The 19,890-nt window shown below is 59.0% G+C and overlaps 1 protein-coding gene across 1 annotated transcript; it reads right to left on the reverse strand.

Moving 5' to 3' along the window:
* Nucleotides 1–922: 922 nt before the first annotated feature.
* PI4KB (phosphatidylinositol 4-kinase beta) lies at nt 923–19,314 on the reverse strand. Its single transcript, XM_061442880.1, is given in 15 exon segments — nt 923–1,184; nt 1,413–1,533; nt 1,770–1,902; nt 2,024–2,289; nt 2,378–2,501; nt 3,023–3,069; nt 3,071–3,097; nt 3,099–3,129; nt 3,984–4,093; nt 4,277–4,504; nt 4,683–4,910; nt 8,807–8,851; nt 13,759–14,716; nt 17,219–17,394; nt 18,856–19,314. Coding segments are annotated over 15 exon segments (2,781 nt in total). The 5' UTR covers nt 18,961–19,314; the 3' UTR covers nt 923–1,002.
* Nucleotides 19,315–19,890: the final 576 nt, after the last annotated feature.

The following is a 19,890-nucleotide window of genomic DNA, read 5'->3' on the forward strand; positions in this document are numbered from 1 at the left end:
GGGTTTAATGGATGTGCCCCCCCCCCATGTCCAGACCCTGATGATTCCCCCCCCCCCCCCAGTGTTGTCAAAGGGAACTGTTGGGTTTTAATGCTAAAGAATCAACGTGACAAATAATGAGTGCGAAACACAGAGCCCGAGGGACCAAGGGCGGGGGGGGGGGGGGGGGGGGGGCAGGATGTGACCCACAGGAGGGGCTGAGCCTGATGCAGAGGGATGGGGACGGGGGGGGGTCACTGCTCCTAAAGCACAGACAGGGGCTGGAGCAGGAGTGGGGGGGGTCCAGGCTCAGCCCCCCCCCCCCCCCCCCAGGGCTCCAGCACTGACCCTGCCCAGGCAAACCCAACCCGGGGTGGGGGTGCCCGGCTGCAGCCCCCCCCTCCCAGACCCTGCCGGTTTGGGGCTGGAGGAAGCGGCGCAGTCCCAGGCCCCTGGGACAGAGTCAGAGCAAAGAGAGCTGGAAAGGAGCAGGAGGAGGCCCCCTTGCCCTATGGGGCTCCAGGGCCGGGGGGAGGCTCAGCTCCCCTTGAAGGGTGGCAGCAGGAAGGGGGGGGAAGGAGAAACAGAAAGGGGGGTTCGGGGGGGGGGGGGGGACACTGAGGCCACGGCAGGGAACATGCAGGGAAGGGGGGGACCAAAGTCAGGGCAGACCCCGCAGGGTGGGGGGGAGGAGGCCAAGCCCTGCCCCAGGCCCCAGGCCAGCAGTGGGGTTAATACTGACGGCAGGAGCAGCGCAGGGGCTACCCCAGGGCCCCAGCCCCGTTGCTGCCTGGCCCCCGCAAGCAGCCGCGGTTACCGCATGATCCCTTCCGCTTCGGTTTTCCCAAGTGGGGTTTTTCTCCTGGTTTCATTTCCTTGGAAGCAGCCCCAGGAAGATGCTGAGGCCCGGCCCCCGTTTCACTGTCCAGGACCCAAACCTCATCCCCAGGGCTAAAAAGTCAGGCCTGGGCTGGACGCGGTGGCCCGGAGCCGTTCCGGCACAGGGAGGCCCGTGGCCATCCATCACATGATGCCATTGGTGAGGTACTGGAAGCCGTCGTAGAGCTTGGTGGTGATGGAGCGCATGCTGCCGTCCACCATCTGGTCAATGAGCAGCTGCAGCTGCTCCTCCGTCATGTTCATGTGGAACCGCTCCTTCAGGTTGCGGATGGTGGAGGAGCCGTGGAAACAGGGGAGCTGCGACCCTGCAGGGAAGGGGGGACAAGGCTGAGCCGGGGCGGGGGGGAAACCCCTGCTGCTGGCTCCAAGGCTGCTTTGGGGCACTGATGGAGCTGCAGCCCCCGTGCCCTGGCTGTGGTTCAGGCTTCCCTGCGCCACAGCGGTGCTCAACCACCACCACCTCAGGCTCCGCTCCCTTCCTGCGCCCCATGTGCAGCCCAGACCCACACGTGGGGGTCGCTGGTTCCCTTTACCTTGCTGCATGATCTCCACAATCTGCACAACTTTGTCCATGTGCTTCCGGGCCGCGATGAGACCCTGCAGCATCAGCATCTTGTAGTAATTGAACATGTCCCCGTCCAGCCCGCCCATCACCTGGAAGGGAAAGGATGTGTGGGTGGAAGGCAGTGGATGGAGAGACTTGGGGCATGCCCCAAGTAGATGGAGGCCATCAGGAAGGGACCCCACAAAGCAAACAGAGCTCCTCCAGCTCCCAGCTGGGCCACAGGAGCTGCCTGGCTGAGGCTGCGGAGCTGGCCAAGGACCACTACGGGTGCCAAGGGTTCGGCTGTGGCACTGACACCGTGGCATTGCCCCCCCTGCTCACTTACATCCACAAACTCCGTGGTGAGCTTGAAGGCAGAGGTCTCGAAGCCAAGATTCCGGGGGGAGCTGGAAAGGATGAACCCGAAATCAATGTGGATGATGTGTCCATCTGCATCCAGCAGGATGTTACCGTTGTGCCTGGGTGGGAGAGGGAAAGGGCTCCGTTCAGCTCCGCAGGCGTGAGCCCGGATCCACCTGTGGAGCCAAGGACAGGCTGATGGATCCCAGCAGGAGAGCCGAGTACGGCGCCGGGCCCCACCTGTCCTTGACCTGCAGGAGGTAGCACACGAGGCAGTAACCGGCACAGCTCTGCACGAAGTTCCTCTGGGCCGTCAGGAAGGATTCCGTGTTGTAACTGCCGTGCTCCTGCAGGAAATAATCGAGCAGCGAGAGCAGGGACTGCTTCTTGATCTGGTGGATGGAGACGGCGTTGACGACGGGCTCAATCATGCCGCTGTCGGCGGAGATGACGAGGATTTTGTATGGCTTGATCCAGAGCGGGACCCGCTCCTGCTCCCAGATGGACTGCGGGAAAGGGAGAGAAAACCCCTCAGGGCTCTGGGAGCCCCATGCGGCCGCAGCACCACCACGGGGGGCTCCTCTCCCAGCTCACCTGCAGCTGCTTGAGGACCTGGAAGGCGAGCAGCTCCTGCCGCAGGTCGTCCCCGCACTTGACAATGACGGAGAGCAGGCGCCAGGAAGGCAGGTGGCCATAGGGAGACCCTTCCCGGATCCTCCTGCAAGGAAGGGGCAAGGATGGGAGCGCAGGGAAAGGGAGGGGGGGCAGCGAGCAGCCAGGAGGCCTCCCAGCAGGGGCAGCAGAACGAGCTCCAGGACCGCAGGACCTGCACCCCGAGCCCTCGCCAGAGCAAAGCCCACCTGAGCCCCAAACCACCTCCGAGGGCAGCGGAAGGGAATTAACTCTCCCCAGATCCCCCGGCCCCTCTGTCAGAACCATGTGGGCAAGGCTCACCCCGCACTGACAGAGCCCAGGGGGTTCCCCCTCTTGCTCAAGGGCAAACGGTGCGAGGAAGCCTGTAAATACGTGCTCAAGCTCCTCAGAGCCTAACCCAGGAGCAGCAAATCCGCTGTCTGTTGTCTCCCTCCTCTGCTGCTCTTGCCCTGAGCCCACAAACCCCCCGTGGGGACGAGCAGGGCCTGAAGTCGAGGCCCCGGTGATTTACTGGGGAAAAGCAGGGAGCAGCTGCCCTGCCCTAGGGCTGCGCTGCTCCCTGCAGCGCCCAGCTTCAGGCCCCACCTGACTTTCTCCTGCCAGGGCTCCTTCAGGGCGACGGCGGACGGGTCCCTCAGGGTCCCTCCTGAAGGAGGTGGGGGGTGTGAGCCAGCTGCTCCGAGAGCCGCCGCCTGCGAGACAGAGCTGGTGAGCAGCGAAACCACGGCCGAGGGAGAAAGCAGCATCGCCAACCACAGCCATGGGGCCATGGAGCAGTCAGGGCTGGAAAGGACCTTGAGATCATCCAGTTCCAACCCCCTGCCATGGGCAGGGACACCTCACACTAAACCAGGGCACCCAAGGCTTTGTCCAACCTGGCCTTGAACACTGCCAGGGATGGAGCATTCACAACCTCCCTGGGCAACCCATTCCAGTGCCTCAGCACCCTCACAGGAAAGAATTTCCTCCTTAGATCCAATCTGAACTTCCCTGTTTCAGTTTGAACCCGTTCCCCCTTGTCCTGTCACTGCAGTCCCTAATGAAGAGTCCCTCCCCAGCATCCCTATAGGCCCCCTTCAGACACTGGAAGCTGCTCTGAGGTCTCCCCGCAGCTTCTCTTCTCCAGGCTGAACAGCCCCAACTTCCTCAGCCTGTCTCCATACAGGAGCTGCTCCAGCCCCTGCTCATCCTCGTGGCCTCCTCTGGACTTGTTCCAACAGTTCCACGTCCTCTTTATGTTGAGGACCCCAGAACTGCACACAATGCTCCAGGTGAGGTCTCACGAGAGCAGAGCAGAGGGGAAACCACCCAGAGCCGGAAGAGGTCCAAAGCTCGTGGGTTCACCCCAAACCCTGAGCCAGGGCCACATCCAGAACTCCGCTGGCAGGAAAGAGGCCAGGGGCTGAACGGGGGGGCTGCACCTCCACTGTGCACAGCCCCTCCTGGACCCGTGCCGATGGTTTTCCTCTGTGGATGCAGCAGAGGAATTTCACACACCTGAACTCATCACCCGCCCCAACGGAGCCGGTGCCTGGGCTGCTCTCACCTGATGTCTCCAGCGGCGATGAACACGGGCTCCCTGCTCTCCTGGCTGGTGATGCTGTCCACAGAGAACTGGGAGATGTTGTCGCAGCTGTTGGTGTGGATCTCGGGCAGCTGGGAAGGGAAAGGTGCAGGAGGTGGGACACGGGGCTACTGAAAACGATTCCCATTGCAGGCCGGAGCAGGGATGCTGCCGCGAGGGCTTCCCCATCCCTCCACACCGCTGCACCAGACCCCGGCTGCATTTCACAGCACCAGCAAGGGACAAACCCTGCCTGGTGTCGTCCCCCCCCTCACCTCCACCTGCAGCTCCACAATGTCATCCACAGACCAGGCCTCGTCGTCGTTGTCGTAGTTGGGGACGGTGCTGAAGCTGCTGGTCCTCTGCTCGTGCGTGATGCCGCACTCCGGCAGGTTCTCGGCCGAGCGCGTGCTCCGGATGCGGTTCTCCGGGATGCGGGCGGGCACATTCGCTGTGTCGAAATTGTCACATTCAAGTACTTCAACGTAGATTAAATAGGGAGCCTGAAGGAAGCCAAGGCGAGGGCACGGTCACGGCACGCGCCACGCAGCGACAGGAGGCAGCAGAACCCTCTCTGCTCTTGCAGCCTGGCTGCTGCGTTGGTTTTTGGGGGGACCAAAGCCTTTCAGAGGCTTGGTGCCAAGGTCAAAACCCTGCGTCCCGAGGCAAACCCTCCCCTACCTTGTCCTTGGAGTTGAGGACGACGGCTTGGGTGTGGGGCACCCGCACGACGTGGTGGTCGAAGCCGGCCGTTGGGAGCCAGGCGCGGGCCGGCAGCTTGTGGTTGAGCAGCGACAGCTCCGAGATGAGCCGCTGCGTCTTCTGCTCTTTGGTGGGCAGCGTGGCCAAGCGCTTCCCGATGGCGATGAGGGACTTGATGAACTCCCTCTCGGGGGCGAGCCGGACGGGCTAAAGAAGGGTCAGGGGGAGGAGGAGGAGAGGGGGAGAACGTTAGAAAGGGTTGGCGGGATGCTGCCGCATCTGCGCTCTAAAAGCACCGGGATAAGCTCCCGGGAAAGAGGCTCTTCCTGTCTCACCCCCTTCCCTGCTCCCGGGTGATGCCCAGCATCCAGAAGCAGAGCACGCCAGGATCAAAGCGCTTCTTCCCTCCCTCCGGTTGTGCTGTCCTGAATCCTCCTCCCTGAGGCTCGGAGCTGGGATCTCATCCCCATGAGAGTCCCCAAGCCAGGGCCGCAGCCAGCAGAGGGAGCGCATCCTCGCCCCGCGCTGCGCTGCGCTGCAGCCTCATCCCAAAGCCTCCGTCCGACACGGCTCAACCCAACCACGTTGCAAAGACCAAAGTTGGCCCCAGGAGCCTCCCCGCACCCCGAGCCGAGCTCTGCTCACCTTGCTCGAGCTTTCAAATCAGACCAACCAGCGATTGCAGCTGATTTTGCCCTTTAGGATGCAGAATGAAACTCGCAAAGTGCTCACTGTACAATCATGCCAGGGATGCACATGCAGAAAGCTACAGAGTGTGAGAAAAGGAAGCAAAGGAAAACGTCGGTGAGCCAGGACCGGCTGCACAGCAAAATAAAGGGATGGTAAAAGAGGAGGAGATCAGTCTGGTGGTTCCCTTTGGGAAAGGGCAGCTGAAAAAGCCTTTGTATCTGTAGTCCACATCAAAAATCCTCCCACGCTGACTCGGGGGGGAAGCGCTGGCCTCTCCTCCTCAGGGCCCTGCTCAGAGGTGTCCCTGGCACAGGAGGGAGCATTTGCTCAGCATCTGAGCCACTGAGACCGTTTGCACCTCCCAGGCAGAGGACAAACACCCCAACCCCTGCCCCAGCTGACGTTCCATCCCCTGATGGGCTGGGAAAGTGCCTGGTCCCGGCCAGGCCCCGCTCTGCCTCGGCTCCTGCCACCCAGCCAATGCTTCTTGACCTCCAGAACTGTTTCCCTTCATTGCGTTTAATCCAAGTCCCGCAGAAGCAGAGCGAGATTCAAGAGATGCTCTGCTCCTCCCAATGCTCCTTCCCATTGAACCCTGCCGGCTGCGATGCCCCTGCTCCTCTCAGAGCCTCCTGCTCTTGGGTCGATGCAGGTTTCCAGGCTTGGCACGCAGGTGATCCTGTCCCCAAAACACGGCCCCGTGCTCCCTCACCTGCTCTGCGCATCGCTTGTTTCAGTAAAGTAACTGAATGGGAGTCACTGGCGGGGTTGTGCCCAGGCAGGAAGGTGCCCACGTGCAGGAGCAGATGATGAGCAAAGTCCTCCACCAACGTGTGCATCACAAGCACGGGCAGTTTTTAAACCCCCTCCTCTCCAGGGATCCCAAAGCATCTTCTCCCCATTGCGCAGCGAGGGGAGCGGAGCCTCCCCAGCCCCAGGACCCATCCTGCAGCTCCGATGTCGCAGCTCCAGTTGAAAACCTCCAGGTCGAGGCTCCTCCTGCCAGAAACACGGCCAGGAAACGTCTCCTCTCCTTCCCATGCTGCTCCCAGGGCTTCCCACCGCGCGCTGCTCCGCTCCTCGGTGTCATCAGGGGCCGCAGCATCCGGTTCCAGGGAAGCAGCTTTGGGAAACGGCCCCGGCTGAACCAGGGCTGTCCCTGGAAAACACGTTCCCAAAGCGCTGCACAAAGGCCACGGCGCTGGAGCTGGGCTGCACGGAGCTGGGCTGCACGGAGCTGGGCTGCACGGAGCTGGGCTGCATGGAGCTGGGCTGCACGGAGCTGGGCTGCATGGAGCTGGGCTGCACGGAGCTGGGCTGCACGGAGCTGGGCTGCACGGAGCTGGGCTGCATGGAGCTGGGCTGCACGGAGCTGGGCTGCACGGAGCTGGGCTGCATGGAGCTGGGCTGCACGGAGCTGGGCTGCACGGAGCTGGGCTGCACGGAGCTGGGCTGCATGGAGCTGCGCTGCACGGAGCTGGGCTGCACGGAGCTGCTTTCGCCCTGGCTCATGAATGCCACAGTCCTGCAGCCAAGCAGAGAGAGGACAGGAGATGCTCTCCCCTCATCCAGCCACCTGAAGGATCCTTCTGGTGCTTTGAGCCAGCAGCCACCGTGCCTGGGGGAGCTCTGAGCATCTCAACAACCACAGGGGTTAATGTGGGACGCTCTCCAGCCTCAGCTGCCCAAGCGGTTTCTGCTGTCCCACCTACCTTTACCCCGCTGTGCCAACCTCTTCTCCACTCAAACCCCCGCCATCAGTCATTTCAGAGCTTCATAAAGCAAAATCCTGGCCACCCCCCATTTCTGCTGCCCATGGTCACTCACACCTGGTCCGAGTTGGAAACTGCTCAGCAGTGCAGAGCTGCTTTGGCTTAGCTGCCTGCCACGAGGATTTCAGCCTCGGCACTGACACCCAGTGCTGCTCCTGTTCAGCTCAGTGCAGGGGCCTGCAGCAGGAACGCTTGCAAAGAGCCCCATCTGCCACGGAAAACCAACCTGGGGCTGCAAAGCCTGCAAGAAAAGGTCTCCTGGCGCAGGGGACAGGAGCAGGACTCTCACAACCACCCAGCCCTGGGTGACTGAGATGGGTGGCGTGGTCGAGGTGGCAACCCCATTGCTGGAGAGCTTTGAGGACACTTCTGCAATGCCCTGGCACCGAGGAGCCTGCAAAGGCTCTACCAATACTGAATGTAAAAATGGCCCTGGAGGAAGAGATGCTTGGCTTGGAGGAGCAGGAAGGGTTAAAAATAAAGTAACTTACCCAAAGCTGCATGGCAAAGTGGGCCTGAGAGCCTGGTGTCCTCCCTCCCACCCAAGCACCAGCACCCACAGCTGCCCGAGCATCCTACCATCCCCTGCAGCCCTGAAAACCAGAACATTCATCAAAACCTGAATGGAGCCTGCACTGGGATGAACGTGGGGGGTAAAAGCCTTGTGGCCGGCGCATGTACACGACCACAGCATCAACACCCCTGCCCGCATGGAAAAGGTGCCTCTGAAGCACAGAAGGACCCAACAGGAGTTGGGTGCATGTCCACTGACTCTTTACATAGGCTAAAAAGGATGGAGCTCACCACCAAACCCTGTCCTGGAGGATGGGCACTACGCAAGGCACCTCTGCCCGGGTACGTGGTTTTGATCATGGACTACATATTCAACGTGTGAGAGCCCACTGGGAATCCCAGACACAGAGCACACACCCACCACAGGGCAAAGACACAGATGAGGAAGATGCTATTGATTGCACAAAAAAATTAACAATAATAATTAAAACAAGAGGCTCATTTGGAAAGAAAGCCCTCTGGGGTTTGATTGAGAGACTGAAGTTTAACACACAGAAAAAGGGAGGGGGGGGGATGATTCGTGGAAAAAGCAAATTAAATCCCATCCGGCAGAGAACTTTTTAAGTGAAACTCAAGGAAAAACAGCATTTCCTCTTTCATCTGTGGGTGCTGCCATGCAAAGGCCACTGGCTGCTCACACTGAAACCAGCAGCGTTAACCAAATCCCTCCCTGCCTCTGCAGTGTGAGGGTTTCTCTATGTCTTTTTTTTTTGGGGGGGGGGGGGGAAGAGCACCCAGAGCCCCCCTAACCCCTCCGGGGGTGTGTGTGTGTGTGTGTGTGTGCTTTATTCTAGTGCAAATTCCCACTGGTGTTTCACTGCACAAGCAGATAACACTGAGCCAAAGCCAGCATCACGCACGAGCAGCGTGGCAATGGGGGGGACACGATGACACTGGCTTTGCCCCCTGCCTTGGGGGGGGGGGTGGTGGTGGTGGTGGTGGTGGGTGTGCTGGGCTCAGTGCTGCTCGTGGTGCACAGCCGGCTGCTGGGGGTTTGGTGTTTTGGTGGCAGAGAGGAAATGCTGCTGCTGGGGGGGGGGGAAGGCAGGCACAGCACGGGCCACTTACGGGGCAGTCTGACTGCTCGAGACTTTCCGTACTCGAGGAGAGCTCCTGGGAAAGGGAGGGAAGGGGGGGGGGGGGGGGTGGCAGTTTTGGGGGGGGGGGGTGTTTAAAAGGAGAGAGAGGAAGAGGAAGAGGGGGAGAAAAAGCAACAGTTTAACTCCACATTCAGAACGGACACTTCCCATTTCGTTTGCTTCCCTCCCCGTGCTGCCCCCCCCCACCCCATCATGGTTTTACTCTTGGACAGGAAGTGGCACAGGATGCTTCCAGAGGAATGGGATCTCAACCAGAGCCTCCTCGGGCTGAGGCCACTTGTGGTGGGTACCAAACAGGGAGCAGGGCTCACTGGCAGATCCCTCAATGTCCATACCCCCCCCCCCTCCAAGTTTCCCATTTGCACCACAGAACAGTCAGGGTTGGAAAGGACCTGAAGATCATCAAGTTCCAACCCCCATCCTTTAAAATACTCTTCTACCCCAGAAGTGAAACTAAGGCTTCAGCTCTGGCTTGCTTGGCTCAAACCAGCTGCAGAGATGGGAGCTGGCAGGGCCAGCAGGAACGCCTGTGCTGAGACCTGCCTCTCTCATCAACAAAGCCACTTTATTTCCCCCCCCTCCACCCTGGACTCTAATTCAGCCTCTTATTTCAGCAGATAAAAAGAACACCATGGAAACGGTCCTAAACACTAACCCCCAACAACGAAACTCCTTCCTGGCCGATGGGACACTGCTCATGGGCAGAGGGGTTGTTCTGTGCAGTGCCATCCCTGTGGTTTCCCTGCAGCCAGGCTGCTCTTATCCCAGCAAGGAAACAAGTTCCGCCGGAGGAAAGCACCTTTGCCAGCACTGCTGAAGGTGCAGTTCCAGAGGTAAAAGGCCAACGTTCCTCCACACCCCAACTGGCAAAGGCAGGGCAGGGCCACGGGCTAGAAAGTGCAAGACCAGAGTCAGACCCCTTGGGCACCCTTGACTGAAAAGCAGCTTTCAAATGCAGGGGCTGCCTGCAAGCGCGCAAACTCCGGAGAGTGGGTCCATGACAAAGTGCAGGCAGGTCCAGACCTGCACATCCAGCTTCGTGCTGCTCCCCGGGTAACCCTCATGGTGCTGGGAGAACCAAAGACCTCCCTGCCGGCAGCGTGAGAGCTCTGCTCTTCCTCCACCACCACCACCACCACCCTCGTGGGATGGCAGTGCAGGAGCTGCTGCTCCCAGCGCTCCCTGCTCAACAGGGTTCAGAGCTCATGAGTCAATCGGCAGCTTTCTCATTCAAGTGGCTTTTTTACTTGACCAGTAAAACCAGTTCAGGCAAACGCCTGTGCTCGCACGGAGACGCGACGTGAGGCTGCCCGGCTCCCTCCAGCAGCAGCCCCGCTCTGAGCAGGCACCGGGTTTAGGCTCCCAGCTAAAACAAGCTGCTCCCATTCAAAGCCCTGCTTTCAATCCAGTTGGTCACACAAATAAAGAGGGCTGGTTTCCCCCCTCCTGCTCTGTGTCTTTGGAACCTTCACCTCGGCTCCCAGAGAGATCCAAGGGATGAATCCCTCCTCTCCAGGCAGGCAGCGTGCTTTATTCTCCCTCCCTCCACGGCTTCAGGAGTGAAACCAGGGGTGGGAGGCAGAGCAGGGTACGGGGAACATCCTCCCTGTTTCACCCAGGTGCAAAGTCTCAGCTATAAAGTTGACGCATCTGCCTCAGTAGGAACACTGCTTCAGCTCCAGGCCTTGCCACTACGTCCAACATTCCTCAGCATCACCGGCGCTGCCACGCTGGCAGGGACAGCGGGGTCACATCCTGAAGCTCGCAGGGGAGAGAAAAGTGCTGAGCATCAGCGACCGCTGCGCACCGCAGCCTGCGGGCAGGGCAAGTGGGGAGTGGAAGAGCTCACACCCAGCTTTAACTCAAGAGTCGTGGGGTTTCACCTTTGCCAAGTGCTTCCCAAAAGCCACAGCCCTGTGAGACAGCAGCACAACCCAGGCGTGCTCAGCACCAAAACCACCAAGTCAGCCAAGCCCTGGATGGACTTGGGTGGGGGGGGAGGCAGAGCCCAGGGAGGCCTCATCCATCCTAGAGAGGCAGGGAGCCAGGCAGTGGTTAAGGTGCTGCTGCCACTGCTCAGCCAGGAGGAAGCCAAGCAGAGGCAAAGGCATTTGCATGCTGCAAAGGCAGCACAACCTGTTTGTGCACCAAATCCCCCGGGGGGGGGGGGACGACGCCGCAGCGAGGCCTTGTGGCACCTTCACAGCAAATCCTGTTGGCTTTAGAGAGGAGGCATCATTAAAAACCAAGCACCCAAAGCCAGTGAGGCTTTGCTTCTGCACAGCGAGGCAAACCGAAGGCGACGGGACAGCAAGGTGACTTTCTCTGCTCCAAGTCCAGCTCCACCTCGCTCCGACGGGTATCCCTAGGTCAGGTCAGGCTGTTTCTGGTAGCAGGACTGCTGGGCTGCACTTTAAGCTGTTGCTCTGCCCTGGGTGAGGTTTTCTTTCCAGGCTGCTGCCTGCAGCCCTGCCAAAATCCCTGGGGAGCTGGGCACCACATCCCACCCATGGCCAGCTTCTGCCCAACAAGGTCTCATCAGCCACCAGACCCAACAGCACCATGCTTCTGCTCAACACGACCAACTGAACAGGCCCCGGTAGGACCAGCTCATACTGCAGACAGCAAGGGACCAATCTTCAAGGTTTAGCACTTAAACAGGCAAGAAAGTATGATTCTAGAGCACTAACGTGTCCCCAGTGCACAGCACAGCTCTGGGGCTGCAACGTGCGGCGCTGCATGCGCGGCACGGCCTCAGCCCGGCCCTGTTCTGGCATCCCACACAGCCGAGGGCACCCGAGCACATCTCAGACCATCTCCCGTAATGACACCCTTGACAGGGCTGCCCTGCTCCCCAGCACGAGCATCACCTTACAGCAAGTCCCTCCTCTCCAGGTCTCAGGTTGCTCGGGAGATTTTATCCCTGCCAAGTCTCTCGTTTGAGAAAGTCTGGGCACAAGCTAAAGGCTGCTCCGCATCCGTGGGCTTCCTGGACTGAGCAACCTGGAGATGAAAGTCTCTGAAACCAGATTAAGAAAGTGATGGAAGCGATGCCTGACCTTCCCAAAAGCAGCTCCAGAAGGAGGCACTGACATCCAGCCCTTCCGACAGCCCAGCTCCAGGAAGCCGGTGCTCAGAGGCCAGGGAAGTTCTTGCGGCACCTTGAGCATCCCTGTTGCTGCACCACAGGTACGCAGCTTGCCCAGCCTCGGGATCAAAACCCACTGCAGACACTGCCAAGAGAAACCCTTTCCCATCCATCATTCATGCGGAGCTCTGGTTTCCCTTACCCAAGCAGCTGCAGGCGGTGGGAGCAGAGCCCTTGGTGCTCTCCCTCGGCCGATAGTTTTCCAGCGAGCAGGCAGAGACATGAAAGATTCATTTACAGCAGCAAACGCCACAAGCCAGCTCGTGGCAGGGAGCAGGACAGGGGGGTTTAACCCGAAACCAGCCCCTCTAAATGCTTCTTCACGCCTCCAAAACCTCCCTGGAATCCTTACCTCCACGCCTGGCAGACAGGCAGGGGGAGCTCATGGGGCCCCTTCTAACAACCTACAAGCCAGCCCGGAGCCAAAGGAAAGGAGGAATCTCTGGCAAGGCAGGAAAGCCAAGAAACGCTCCACTGTTAGGAAAAGGGTCACGAGATCCCACATGTCCAGATGGGGAAGTTGGCTTTGAAGGTCTTGTCCACACGAGGCACAGGGATGAGCCAGCAAAGGAGCCGTGTGGAGCCCGGCTGGGGCACGAGCCTTTGGTGCTGTGTGGTTTCAGGAGAGGGGAACCAGCTCCCCAGGGAGCAGCTCAGCTTGCTGAGCCCTGGAAGAGGCACTGCTCCCATCTGCTTTGGGTAGCACCAGCTCCCCACCTCCGTCCCGCTCAGCACTGCCATCTCAGCCCTGCGTTTCTCACCATCCCAGCCTAAAACCCATCAAAACAAAAAGGAGTACAACAAAGAAAGCTCCGTTTCCAGCTCTTTCCCTCCAACCTTTGCGTCCCCAACCCAAAGGATGCTGCTCATCCTTCTGCTCCCTAAGCCTGGGCCAGCAGACGTGCAAAAGGAACGATGTGCACCTTCTTTGGGAGAAATCCTGCTCCAGCACAACCACTCCCCCTGTCTCGCAGCGTGCTCTGACACCAGAGCATCTTCGTGCTGAGGACTCTTCAACGCTTCCAAATGAACCCGCAAAGCCCGGGGGAGCTGTTTGGGTTTGGGAGACACGGGACACGCACGTTCACCCATTTAACTGCCATTTGCTTTGCCATTAAACCGTGTTAGCACCCAGGCCCTGAAACGGGAAGTGTCCCCTCCGCACAGCCCAGCCCCTCCAGCAGGGAAAGACTGGCCTTCCACAGCCTTGGAGCTACAAGATGAGAGAAACCCAAAGCAGAGCTCGGCCCAGGGCAGGAGCCACAGACAAACCCCAAGCAGGGCTGGCTCCTGTTGGCCAGGGTGCCGGGACAGCAGCGCTGATGGCTGATGGGTTTATCAGCCCTTTCTGGCTGCAAACAAACTTCAGCATTGCTAAATGCGAACAAGTCGGCACAAGGAGGAAATCAGATTTCCAGATGGCTGCAGATTGTGAAACAGGCCCCAGCCGAGCTGCCCGAATCGTGGGGGAATTCAGCAGTGTAAGAAGCCACTCAGTCCCTGGCCCAGCTCTCTGCCTTACCTTGAAGCCACCTAATGCCACCCTATTCCCCTCACACAAAAAAGCATCCCCCTCTGGAACCCCACCACCCTCAGGTGTGAGTCAGTTTGCTTAGGGACACAGGACTCAGGACTTCCACCATTTGCAGCCAGGAGGACAAACCCACTCCATGCTAAAGGATGAGCTAGGAGATGAGAACCAACCACATGAGCACAGCCCTGGGGGCATCCCTTCCCGGGGCAGGCTGAGCCTTGGAGAGCCCCAGCATTACCTCTTCCTCGCTCTCGACTTTGGGATTGCTGGCTGTGCGCTTCAGGTTGCTGCTCAGGCTGATGGTAACGGTAGCGTCCGACTTGGACCTCTGGTGAGTCCTTTTGGAAGGAGACAGCCCCGTATCGGGCGCTGGGCTCAGCGACGGCAGCTCCCTCCTTTTGTAAGCTGGCTTCAACTCGTCCGAAAGGATGAGCTTCCGCAGCTTGGTCCCACGGGAGTGCCGCTGAGTGGAGATGTGCATGTCCGAGGAGTAGGCACCCAGCAGCAGGGCACACTGCAGGGAGAAGTTGATGCTCTGCCGGCAGCGGTGCACGATGTAGGGCTTGATGGCATCGCCCACATCCTCATCCATGTGAATGTACATATTCAGCAGCTGGGGCAGGTAGAAGTCCACTTCTTCGTTCCTAAAGCAGAACAACCTATTCCCAATGTAAGCCTGCACACCAGGTTCCTTTGAATTGTACAAGTATGAAATGGCCATGGAGATATCAAAGAGTTTGGATTCAAAGAGCCGGAGGAGCCAGGACTGCTTGGCAGAGTTATTCTTCTGCCGTTTCCGGGCAGTTTTCACCGTGTTGGCCGTGCTCTCATCCTCCTCCTGGATCTTAGAGGCCGTGCCGGGCGGATCATCCAAGCACCTGATTTCACAGCCCTCCCCGATGTCCCCATTGACCAAGTCCATCGCGCTGCGTGGGGTGCTCTCTGTCCCCCTGCCTCCGGCTGCCTTTGCTGAGCTGTCGGAGGAGATGCCGTGCATCAACTTCACCTTCTCCAGGACCTCTTCACAGGCTTTCTTGGCCACCTCAGGGTCGATGACCGCCAGCTCCCCAACGCCTTCCGTGATGACGCTGAGAGACGTCCCGCCATTGCCTTGGGGCGCCGGGTCCAGGGCTGTCCTTCGGCCTGGGTCTGCAACAGGGTCTCCCATAGCAGTGGTGGGTCTGCACGCTTCAAAGCTGGAAAGGAAACAAAGAAGACCAAAAGAAAAGAGTCAGGGACACAATCTGCTTCCAGCCCCAAGGCGGGAAAACAGGAATCCGCGCTGGGATACGCCTCAAGGGAAAGCAGGAGCTGAGGTTTGGTGCAAACCTGTTCCAAAAGCCTGCCTCTAGAGAGGAAAGGTGCCCCAGGAAAACACACGCAACGCCAAGCTGGTCCCACTGGCTTTTAAAGGTCTTCTTGGAGCCCCTTCCACTGAGACTTGAAAGAGAGCTGTGAGCATCTATCAGCCATTACACTGAATTTCCCCGTTACCATGACGATCAAAAAATTGAGCAAGCCAAAAAGAGAAAGAGAGGGAAAATAAGAGGAAAAAAAAACCCAAAACAAACCAAGAACACCCCCCCCCGCCCTCCAGCTGCTTTCTGCCCTGCACCCCAAAGGCATTTCGTAATGCTTGGGACCAGCAGGACACAGGCCGGGTGGAGCTGGGGGCTGCTTTTTGCCACACAAGATGAAGTTTATGCCCTATTCTCAGCTTCTGCTCATTCAACCTCCCTTCAGAAGGCGGGTGACAGCAAAACCCCCGCTGGCGCTGGGCACGAGGCAAGCAGAGCCAGAGCAAGAGCCAAGTTGGGTGCAACAGGGTCCCTGCTTTCAGGTTACGAGGCCTCACCAGGGATCAGCACTTCACTGCATCTAGAAAGCAAGCCAAATGAGGGGCTGCCACACTTCCTGGCTTCCCATCCCGACGGAAAGAGCAGCGTGGGGCAGTTCTGTGGGTAACCAGCAAGAACAAAGGCGGCCAGCGCCGAGTGAAACCGTCCTCTAAAAATAAAATAAGGCACTCTATTCAACGCAACATCATTACTGCAGCGCTGACTGCTTCCCTTCATGGCTCACACACTACAAGAAGACAGCTCGTGATCAGCAGAAGGGCACAATGCCTTTTCCAACTGGGAAGTACTGCAAGCAGATTGCCAGTTCCCTCCTGCCTTCCACATCCAGCACGGGGCGGGGGAAAGGACTGCCTTTGGCAAAGATGCTCACGGAACCATTTTTTGCCTGCCTGCTCCCCCCCAGCAACCCCCAGCTCCTGCTCTGCCCGCAGAGGGGCCTGCACCAAGGTATTCCCCTGTTAATGCAATGACCTGGTTTTACCTGTTCCTTTTAGAAGCGACTGCAGCTCCCAACGTGGGAGAAAGGGGCACGGAACCCAACGGGGTTCCTTTCTACATCTCCCAAGCGAGTACAAATGAGGCTGGAGCGTGCAGATGTGAGCACCACTTCCCAGAGACCACTTCCCTCCTCTTGTTTTCAAAGCTCTTAAGCTCTAACCATGAAGTATAAAAAAGCCTGACCAAAGTTCAGGAGCCTGACCCGATATGAATAGCATCTTTCACCCCAGCCGCACGGCAGCCACACACAGTTTTCCTCTGTGCTTGCCATTCCCTTCGGTACAAATCCTGCGTGCTTCAAATACTTGTGGTCATTAGATCCTAAAGACCCTGCGAGCTGAAGGAAGTTGTTTTTCCTCCTCCACGGGCCCGGCCTCTCCCCACAAAAGCCCAGACAATCTGATTTCTAAACCCACACCACAGGGACAAGGAGGGGGGATCTGAAGCGGCACGGAGCAGAGCTGGCTCCCAGGAGGAGTGGCACAGAGCTTTGCTCACGCCAGCACTCCTGGGGTCCTTCCAACGTTCCCATCAGGACAAGTGGGATGACAAGCTGATGAGAGATAACAGAGATCAGCAATGGCATCCAAGGGAGTCCCAGACACAGCCACGTAGCCACACGCTGCTGCATCCCAGTCGCCAGCAAAGGGCCTTCCAAGCATCAACCAGTTTATCCTCTGCAAGGAAATGCCTTTGACATCCTCCTACCTGGGCTGCAGAGGGAGAAAAAGGGCCCAGGATCTGCTGAACCCTCCCTCCTGTACACACACTCGTGAAGCCTGGAGCTGTGTGGGCAATTCTGGGTGTTAAACCTCCTCCACACCCTCAGGCTGGATCCAGCCTGCCCCATTCACCCAAGGCATCCCCACGACCCCCTGAGCAGAGCCTCTCCCACCACCACTCCAAACTCCCCAATCCTTTGGCCACCTTCACCAGAAGGGGCCCCTGGGCCAGCTCTGCAGCGCAGAGGAGCCAGACTCAGAGCCACTGCGTGGGTTAAACGTGGAGTAAGGAACTGCACAAGATAAACCCACCCCGGGGTTACCTCTGCACCACACGCAGGCACGGCCCTCGGTGCTGTGCCTCTTCCAAACCAAAGCACTGCTGCTCTTCTAAGTCCTGTTATCTGGCTCCTCAGCCTCCCCCCAGCACTCACACAGTGGGTGTCAGCCAGTGACATCCCGGCAATGGGGCCTGCTCGGAGCCCACCAGGGACACATCTCCCTTCCCAGTGCTCCCTAAGATCCCAACAAGGAAATGCTCTCCCCGCATCCCGCGCCTCTCGGCAGCGTTTGCTGCTCCCATCCCCGTTTGCTGAACACACCACAACGAGCTGTTTACCTCCTGAGGCTCAGCATTGCTCCCCTATTGCAAGCGCCTGGTCCCAGCAGGGATGAAAACCCCATCAGCTGCACACAGTGAAGCAAGCCCGGCTGCAAAGCAGGCTGAGCTGAATCCGTGTGCCTCATCCTCCACCCACGGCCGTAACGGGCCAAGTTTCTCTCTGATGAACAGCCCTGAAGCTGGTGATTAAATAGGAAATAAAGGGAAGCCCCTGGTAGCACGGAAACTACCCCTGAAGCAGCTGCACGGCGGAGCAGTGACTTGAGAGGACAATTCCTTCAGGGAGGGACAAAAGCAGAGGGAGATCTCCGGGAACAGAGCTGTGGCTTTACAGGAAAAAGGCAAAGTCTTGCTCCTGCCTGACTTGAATGAGAAATATTAGCCCTGGCAAACCACCAGGAGGACGGGATGAAGCTTCTCCAGGACATCTGGACTCTATTACGCTGCATTACTTCTTGTTTTGCTCAGCACTGACGGCCTTCAGCATCTCGCTGTGCCTTCGGGAAGGCCACAGGAGTTGGGATGGGGGCAGAAAACATGAGAGCAGTGCTGGAGGAGGATGCACTGTCAGGGGCCCCTTGCTAGGGTACAGGGAGAGCCCCTGCTTCTCGCAGTGCCCTCCTGGACAAACAGCACCACTCCATGCATCTTAGGAGGTGACAACCTAAAGGCTGGGGAAACTGAGGCCCAAAGGGACGGTTCACATGGGGGACGTGGGCAGCACGCTGGGAGCAGTGCCAAAGTGAGGCCAAATCATTCTGCCTGGGGGATGCTGCCCCTGGAAGCCCAAAATGCCCTTCCAGGAGCGACGGGGCCCTGACCCGCATGGGCCCCCTCCCGTTTCTCACACTTGGCTGGAGCAGATTCAACCTCTGCACCACGCAAGGGTCCCGCTCCACTTCACAGCAGAATGAATGCCACATCCCAGGCATCCCCCGGGGACAATCTCTGCCCTTACACCAGGGCACCGCTGCGGGATGCTTCTCCACGGAGCAGCACCGCTCCTGCTTGAAGGCTGCACATCACAGAGCACAGAGCAGAGGGAAAACAGAAAGGGTGAACTTGCAGAGAAACAGGCAACAGGATGGGAGGCCAGGGGCCCCGGGAGCACTCTGCTCCATCCCAGCCTTGCCAGGATGCTCCTGCTGGAAGGACTCCTCCGCATCCCGCCTCACTCCCACCAGGCTCAGCTTCAAGGCAAGTTGTGTTTGGCCAAGCCCGTGTGCCATCAGGAAGGCTGGGGCTCAGGCAGGCAGAAACATGACTCACCCCGAACTCTGGAGTACAAGAAAAAGCCAGGCTGCGAGAAACACAGCAGGAGAAGGACAAACGCAGCGTGCTCAAGAACACCTCCCAGCGCTGCCCGCTGGCTCTGTGAGGGAGAGGCTCCCCCACTTCCCCACTCCAAATCTGCAGAGGGAAACGTTGGGGAATCTTCCCGAGAGCCTCCCCCATGGAGAAACGGACCCCCCTGCAGAGGGGAGCAGAGCACAGCCAGAGCCCCCCTCCCTCATTCCCTTCTCCCTCTGCAAACCATCCAGCCCCACGGGAAGGAGTTCAATCCAGTGATTTACTCGTAAATTAACTTCCCCTTTGACAAGAAATTACTGGGGGAGCAGTAAAACCTTTCTCACCTCCGAGAGCCGCTGCGAAGTGCCCGGGCCCTTTGGAAAAGGTTTCTCTGCCTGCAAGAGGCTCTGATTCCACAAGGACGCTCTTTGCAAAGCCACTGCGCGCATTCCACAGCTTCAGCTCATCACACACATTACTCACACGGCCACATCCAACCTTTTGTCCCCGTCTCTCGCACCTCTCCACCCTGAGGAGCGCTAATTAGAATCTCTGAGCAAGTGAGGACAAACCCTTCCATCCCAGCAGCCTATTTCTGAGCACACCGAACCCTGAAGCAAGCTGTGCTGGCACAGCCACCATGGGAAGTTTCCTCCTCCCAGTGATCACAAGGTGCTTGGAGCCTGATCGTTCCCACACGCGTTCCTATATGTAAATTCAGCATTTCAAGTTGCTGTTGTTACCCACAGCCATGTCTGAGTCTTCCTCTAAAGCGTGACTTGAAAGAAGCTGTCTCGATGTGACAGCAAATGGGAGGAGAAAAGGCAGGAGCGCACCTCCCCAGCTCAGGCTCCGAGAGCAGCTCCTCTGCCACCGCTCCAAGCGCGGACCTGAGCTGCGCGGTGACAAATCGGCCGTGATTTCAGGAGCGCACAACCACGTTCAGACTGCCGAGCAAACCGGAGACCATTATCTCCGCTGAGCAGGAGCTGCAGGCTGAGCCCCAGCGCTGGGGCTGCCTCTGCAGGAGCAGCTCCCTCGGCACGCACACAAGTCGAGGGCAGCCGCCGGTTCGCACAGACAGCAACGAAACCCCCCTCAAAAGGGAGCTCAAAACACCAGAGGCGCCGAGGAGCCGCCGCTCCTGCACCCAGCGCTGGGAACCAGCGCTTCCACCCAGCTCCTTCCCCACGCTGCACCTCCGAACTTTCCCCACGGCTTAAAGGGAAGCGGGGGACAGCAACGGGAGGGACCAAACGCGACCATTCCTCATCGCGCCGGGAGTTACCACCGACTTGAAGCCGGAGTTTCAAACGGGGGGGGGGGGGGGCACAAAGCACCGAGGGGCTCCTGCCCCGTGCAAACCGGAGCCGCTGCTC

Source organism: Pezoporus flaviventris, unplaced genomic scaffold, assembly GCF_033815535.1.
Source record: "Pezoporus flaviventris isolate CSIRO_AGI_PZ_B2104156 unplaced genomic scaffold, CSIRO_AGI_Pfla_v1 ptg000255l, whole genome shotgun sequence".
NCBI classification, from domain to species: Eukaryota; Metazoa; Chordata; class Aves; order Psittaciformes; family Psittacidae; genus Pezoporus; species Pezoporus flaviventris.